This window comes from Babylonia areolata, chromosome 24, assembly GCF_041734735.1.
Source record: "Babylonia areolata isolate BAREFJ2019XMU chromosome 24, ASM4173473v1, whole genome shotgun sequence".
In the NCBI taxonomy this organism is placed as follows: domain Eukaryota; kingdom Metazoa; phylum Mollusca; class Gastropoda; order Neogastropoda; family Buccinidae; genus Babylonia; species Babylonia areolata.
The window spans coordinates 24,326,527-24,334,026 of NC_134899.1; the positions used below are offsets into that span (position 1 = coordinate 24,326,527).

Below are 7,500 nucleotides of genomic sequence, written 5' to 3' on the forward strand. Positions count from 1 at the left end.
CTGTCAGCCAAGGCTTCAGCTTCAGTGTCCCGAGTGGTTTTCCTACAGACAACACCGAGTTTCCGTAAGTGTTTGTGTTCTTGTGTGTGTCATAGTCATTCATCAACAGCAAGCAGAGAGAGAGAGAGAGAGAGAGAGAGAGAGAGAAGTTGGGATGTGTTGTAGACCTGTGGTTTAGTAGGATGTGAAATGTGAGTGAGGTTTGAATGTTTTTGTTCTGAGGTTCTGAGGTTTTGTGCCAAGTTCTTTTTGTTATTGTTCCTCTTGTTCTTGTTCTGCAAGAATTTGTTTCTTCTTCTTCTTCTTCTTCTTCTTCTTCTTCTTCTTCTTTTCTGCATGTCTGTCCGTCATTTCTGTCTTGTCTGTCTGTATGTGTAGGCCTATTTGTTTTTCTGTTACTGATGTATGTATTTCAGTCTACAACTGTTATTTTGTTGTTATTTTGTGAATATTTTTGTTTATTTCCACTTTCCCTTTGCCCTGATGGCTGGATGTACAGAAACATATGCGTGCCAGTGCTTATTCTCCTTCCCTCATTGAGAAAAAAAAACGGCCGTTCGTTCTGTTCTCTGTCTGTCTCTCTCTATCTCTCTGTCTTACAAGACACCTGATTTACCTGCGTATGAACTTAGACAGACACTTGAAATTTATTATGACAAGATTTCGTTTTGCTATTTCAGAAATTTCTCAGCATCATTATCGTTACAGGAAACATTCTGCACTTGATTTAATGTGTCTGTTGTGCAAAAGTGGAAACGAAGATGAGCTGCATTTTGTTTTATGTTGTCCTGCTTTAACCAGTTTGAGAGTACGATATATCCCAGCTGCTTTTTATAGATATCCCAAACATTTTCGTTTAAGTCTACTTCTAGCATCTGAAAAAGAAAGCGTCATAAGGAATTTGTCAATATACTTGATCAAGGCATTGCATTTCAGATCTGTTGCAACTCGAGTCAGTGGACTGTACTTGGTTGTGTATTGTAGCCCTTCATGAGGGGCAATGGCCTTTATATGAATAAAACATCCGCATCCGCATCCGCATCTATATCTCTGTCTAGGTCTGTCTGACTCTCTCTCTCTCATCTGCCGAGTTTGCACATTAATGCAATTTGCGTACTTCTTGTCACTAGAACTGAAAGCACTGTGTGTGTGTGTGTGTGTGTGTGTGTGTGTGTGTGTGTGTGTGTGTGTGTGTGTGTGTGTTGCAGAGACAGACACATTGAATAGATTTTTAAAACCTGTGCTTCCCTGAAAACTGAATAACCCCACCGCTCAGGGGGAAAGGTAATAATTTTAGGTCTGCCTGAAATAACTTTAAACTTCTTTCCTGCGGCATATATTGACATATACACGAGGGAGATCACGCACACACGTATTCTCTCTCTCTCTCTCTCTCTCTCTCTCTCTCTCTCTCTCATGCACATATACATACACTCACACACGCCCCCCACCCCCCACCCCACCCCACCACACACGTACGCGGACACACACACACACAATACTCCACACCCACCTCACTTTTATCACACAACGCACTAATCGCCCAGCCGTATTTAGCTCATTATCATATATATAGACAACTTGGTGACTCCTGTTTTATTCCCATGTGACGACTAGCTATTTGAAAAAAAAAATCAAAAAGAACAAAAGAACAACAACAACAACAAAAAACCCAACACACACACACACACACACACACACACACACACACACACACACACCCACACCAATATCCGTTACCACTCATCATTCCATGAGTAAGAGGTCGGAAGAGGTACGACGTTGGAAAAAAAAAAAGAAGGAAAGAGAGAAAGAGAAAGAGAGAGAGAGAGAGAGAGAGAGAGAGAGAGAGAGAGAGAGAGAGACTTTGACACTTTGACATTTTATTGACACTGACTACAAAGTTTTAATGTCAACGTTTGCACGAAGTCAAAAGTATCACTGAATCAGACATAAAAAAAAACAAAGCAAATGAAATAAATGCACGATGATTTAAGTGACCTGAAGCGTTCAACAACTGCACACAGACACTGTAATTTAGTCTTCATTTTCTCTTCGCGTCAAGCGCTCATATCCAAGTTCAAACCTCTACACCTTTTTTTTTTTTTCCCCTGTTCGCGCGCGCGCGTGCGAGCGAGCGAGAGAGAGAGAGAGGGAATAATAAAAACAACACTCACACTAGGAGGTCCGGGTTGCTTTCTCCTTTCATTGTTTTCCCCCTTCCCTCCGCCCCCCGCCCCTCCCCTGCTCCCCCCTCTCTCCCCACCCTACCCAATCCCGGACAGCAGTTTCTCCTCCCGAAACAACTAAACGTCACATCATTGGCGGAACTTGATCCACTTAGATAAGTGATACTGTGGAGTAGAGGAGATGACTGGTACTCCTGTTCTAGTTTCCTTATATGGAGATGGTGTGACGACGGAAACTGAGAGAGAGAGAGAGAGAGAGAGAGAGAGAGAGAGAGAGAGAGAGAGAGAGTGCGAATGGTTTATTCTTCAGGCCATGGCCCCTCATGAAGGGGTAAGTGAACATATACCATTACAAAATATTCAAGAACAAAATCAAATTTCAACAAAATGATGCTAGAAATTTTTTTTTTTAATTGCATGAAATACTACGAGGATACAATTTCTCCAAATTTGAATGTTTTATACAAGAAAGGTGATAAATTACGTACGTAACGATGTCTACTGGATGAGAGACAGACAGACAGAGAGACAGACAGACAGTTAGACAGAGGGAGAGAGAGAGCGCGCTCAAAACTCAGTTGTTTTTTTGTTGTTTTTTTTTGTTTTTGTACTGCTAGGCCACCGGCTTGTTTGCAAAGGAGGTATATATATATATATATATATATATATATATTATATATATATATATATTATATATATATATATATATATACACATGCGTTTAAGACACACAGCATATCGTAAACAAAGTGGGAGAGGGACCACCATCATAGACACGAATTTTCGAAACTAAAAACTGTGTTGGCAAATAAAGATTTTTGTTTGTGATTTTCCATGAATAACTTTTTTGTTTTTGGGAGGGAGAGACAGAGACACAGAGAGAGAAAGAGAGAGAGGGGGGTGAAGGGAGAAAAGGGGGGTGGAGGGAGAGAGAGAGAGGCAGAAAGATAGAGAATGACGCATTCGAACACTCACACACACACACACACACACACACACACACACACACACAGAGGCAGACAGATGTTTCCGTGTTGATGACACTTCATTTGAAATCCTAGTGAACAGCAGGACACGAATTTAGTGGAAAATAAAGGAGAGTACTATTGAAACGACGAACAACTGTAACTCTGGGTAAAACGAAGGGACACAACTGCAACCTCAACCACCTTCCGCCCAATAGCTTCCCCTATCCCCCCTCCGCCTTCCGCACCCCTCCACACACACACACACACACCTATTCCTATACTGGGGCAATGAATGCAGGGTCACGGCCTCACGTGTCGTAAACAACTTGTGTTTCAACTGTTTGTCCCAGATTGTGTGTGTGTGTGTCTGTTTCCTTCTTATCAGACCACCATCTGTCACATGCACACGACTCGTTCACACATACACGCGCAGGCACGCACGCACTGACGCACGCGCGAATACGCACCGGCCCCCCTTCATCTCCCCCGACCCACTCTCTCTCTCTCTCTCTTCGTGGTTTGGATGTGGAAAAACAACAACGAAACAACAATAACAGAAAAAAACGCATGCTTAATACGTACGTTCAGAGCATTTAAAAAGATTATTCATTCATTCTCTCTTTCTCTCCTCCCCCCCCCCTCCCCCGCTCTCTCTCTCCCTCGGCTTGGATAAGAAATGAGAGAGAGGCAGACAGACTGACGTAAGACAGACAGAGAGCCAAATTACTCAAATTTCAATCTATTGTTTTTGCTCATGTCGAACAGTGAATTTGTGTACCCGTGTTTAGACAATAAACCAGTCTTAGATCTTGAGTCCTGAGAACAAATCTGGGGTTTTTCAGAAGACAAAGAAAAAAAAAAGACAAGAGAGGCAAGGCCTTCAAGACTCACTTGTGATACACTTTAAGAAAATCCAAGCTTTTTATGTATTGAGTATAATTTCAAAATGTAATGTTTAAGATGAGAAAGATAAGTTTAAAGCAAATCAAGTCCCCTAGCATTAATTACAGAGTAATTTCCCTTGTTTACTATCTGCACCAAAACGTTTGCAAACTAAATAAAACTTCCATGCTTAGCAAAAGAAGTTCCTGTTTGAACAAAAAATGATAATAATGACTGCTCTTGTTGTTGGGTCAGAATATCAGATCAAAGTGCCAAGTTTAGAGAATACAAAAAATATAAATATAACAGTAAATGCAGTTTGCATATAATTAGGCTTCATTTTTAATTTTTTTGTGCCCATCCCAGAGGTGCAATATTGTTTTAAACAAGATGACCGGAAAGAACTGAATTTTTCCTATTTTTATGCCTAATTTGGTGTCAACTGACAAAGTATTTGCAGAGAAAATTTCAGTGTTAAAGTTTACCACGGACACACAGACACACAGACACACACACACACACGCACACACACACACACACACACACACAAAAAAAAAAAGGAAGAAAGAAAGACAGAAACAAACGCGAAGTAATAAACAACCACATTTTCCCCACAACCCATTCCTTCATTTTCTCCAACCGTCTGTCTGTTACAGAGTGAGCAGCAGCAAGTCAAAAGCGACGCCAGAGCTTCATTTTTGTCATCCTCACACCTCACCTCGCCAGCACCACTAACCCCTCCAACGAGAACACCACCACCAGCAACATTACTCGCCACAACGTGGACCCAGTCAACTATAACAGCACCATCATCCTCAACACCAGCTGGGCCCAGTCATCAACCACAACAGGACCCAGTCAGCGACACCACCACCATTCGCAGGGCGGCCTGTCACAGTCCACCATGAGGCATCACCTGTCCTGTCTGCCCGAAATGGCCAGCACCAAGTCCTGGCTGCCCCCACACGACCCGGAGCCTGCCACAGAGGTCCTGTCCGGCGACCTCTACCTGCTCACCACCAGCAGCACGTGCAAGGCGCGCGCCGTCCGATGCCCCGTGCACGTGCAGGTGTACCGCTCCTGTTTCGGACACTACGCCGTGATCAGTGCCAACCTCCGTGCCCCCGCCTCCTTCCTCAACCTCCGCTCCTGCAACTCCAGACTGTGTCCGCCATCCTCCTCCTCCTCCACAGACTCCTCCTCCTCCTCTTCCTCCTGCGCTGATCCCCGGGTGCGGAGGTTCCGGGTGGAGCTAGGGGGTGGGGAGGGGCAGGTGATCTACTTCGAGGTGAGTCCCCGGGACAGTGTCAGCGTGGAGGAGTGGGTCCGGGCCTTCCAGGGGGCCGGGGTTCCATCCCCCGGCAACATCTCCCCCTCCCTCAGCCCCATCATCCCCCGCAACCCCATCATGCCCACGCTTCAAGAGAGCATAGAGGAGGAGGAGGAGGAGGAGGAGGAGGAAGAAGAGGAACTCAGTTGAAGGAATTGACGTTGTTGGGGTTTGGGGAATGTTGTTGTTTATTGCGTGTGTGTGTGCACTTTCGTTTGTCCATATGGGGCACTAGAAAACGAGCGTCTGTCAAGTCCCTGGATAAACAAACATCGGGCAAATATCGGGAACTTGACATTTCCACAGCTCAGTTGTTCTTGTGTCCATCTGGAACATTTCTAAGAAAACGTGAGACACTGACACGCTAACTTTCGTTGCATTGTAGACTGTTGTTTCTTTCACTCCTAAAAGTGAAGTAGGAATTGAAACTTTTGGCAATGTTCTTGACGAAACATTGTGTCGACTTAGGAGTACAGTTGACTCACATAGGAGGGGGCGGAGGGTGGTATATCTGGCTCTTGTAAGCCTTTCCGTTAATTTCATGGTCGTTGTGATTATTGATTTCCTGCCTCATGGTTGATGGGTGGCCTGAACATCTGTGATCCAGCATTCTCGGATTCCGCGTCAACTTATGACGGAAGAGTTTGTCTGCCTGACACTGTGACAGTTCGTTATTGTTAACATGACACTTTGTTTTTAGTATGCCAATGATAAACAGTCCAGAGCTTTCATGATGAACTCTTTTTGTTTGACTTTGAGGCAAACTGTGAAAACTGGTCCACGTTACTGATATCACTTCCAAGTGATTCTGCAGTTTCACAGTTTTTCAGAGAGCGTCATGTGAGAGACTCGGCCATTGAAAAAAAAAAAAGAAACTGTAGTGAACGAGACTTTAAAAGCGTTGCTGTGTTAAGAACTTGTTGTCGTGAAGGGGTGGGAAGTGGGAGGGGGCGGGCGAATGGAGTTTGGGACAGTGATGAATGGGAGGGGTGTGGGGGTGGTGAGTGGTGATGAGTGGAGAACGTTTTGTTATCGGCACACAGTAACATGTGCATATAACACAAACCAGCAAGTGTGCCGTGAAATCTGGTCCGCTTTTTATCCGATTTTTGTTTTTTTGTTGATAGATTGTATTCACATAGATAGATAGATAGATAGATAGATAGATAGATAGATAGATAGATAACTCTTCACTGTTTAGAAAGGAACACCACTTTCAAGCCATGCTTGGCGCTATGGCACATCCCTTCCCACCAGCTGGCGCACAGTACAGGGCAAAGACGAGTGGCACCAATCGTACAAGGTTCCCCAGAAGTTATAGAAGACGTTTCTGGCTGTCTCCTTCTCTTCCTGTTATTAGCCCTGGCTGTGTGTGTGTGAACTGTTGGGAAAGGTGTTGACGGCACTGGCTTTGAGTTTGTGTGTGTGTGTGTGTTTGTGTGTGTGTGTGTGTGTGTGTGTGTGTGTGTGTGTGTGTGTGGAAGCAAGAGATGCCGTACTTTGGTGTTCAGTCCTAACACCCACGGCCTCATTCAGATCTGGATTTTTTTTTCTTCTCAGAAATGATTTCCACAATATTTTGCAATATTTTTTTTCTCTCAATATTTCCCCCCCACATCGACGTACTGAAATATTAGACATATTATTTGTTTTATGAATGCATCATTTTTTTGTATTATAACAAAACCCACTTTTGATGTTTTGAATTAAAATGGATTTATATTAGGGGCAATTGCAGCATTTAGATATAATAAACCATACATGTTAATGGTACGAACTTGTGCGTGTGTGTGTGTGTGTGTGTGTGTGTGTGTGTGTGTGAAAGCAGCTTGCCACTTTTAAGTTGTTGTTTTTTAATGTTTATTATATAAATGTGAATGTCCATACTCCGCTTTATTCATCTTGTAAATCTCATGCTATTTAATTAACTTCCACAGCTCTCCACCAGTACCGATTCCCACGTGACTGACAATGACCGTAAGACACGTTTGACCTTGTCCATGCTGTGATCGATGATGAGTTGACGTGTTGATTAAGATAATAAAAAAAACGATTGTGCGACAACTGACCGGTTCAAGACAGACGGACAGACATACGAAGGTCCACGCAGTGAGTGATATAATAGCATATC

The 7,500-nt window shown here is 43.6% G+C and overlaps 1 protein-coding gene across 1 annotated transcript in view; it reads left to right on the plus strand.

Moving 5' to 3' along the window:
* LOC143298713 (uncharacterized) overlaps positions 1-7,500 on the plus strand; it is a 9,898-nt gene that overhangs the window by 550 nt on the left and 1,848 nt on the right. Inside the window, exons 1-2 of the mRNA XM_076611622.1 lie at positions 1-64; positions 4,696-7,500. The exon at positions 1-64 is cut by the window's left edge and continues 550 nt beyond it; the exon at positions 4,696-7,500 is cut by the window's right edge and continues 1,848 nt beyond it. Of these exons, the coding sequence (XP_076467737.1) occupies positions 4,944-5,519 (576 nt within the window). The 5' untranslated portion in view covers positions 1-64; positions 4,696-4,943 and the 3' untranslated portion in view covers positions 5,520-7,500. The remainder of the gene's footprint in view (positions 65-4,695) is intronic.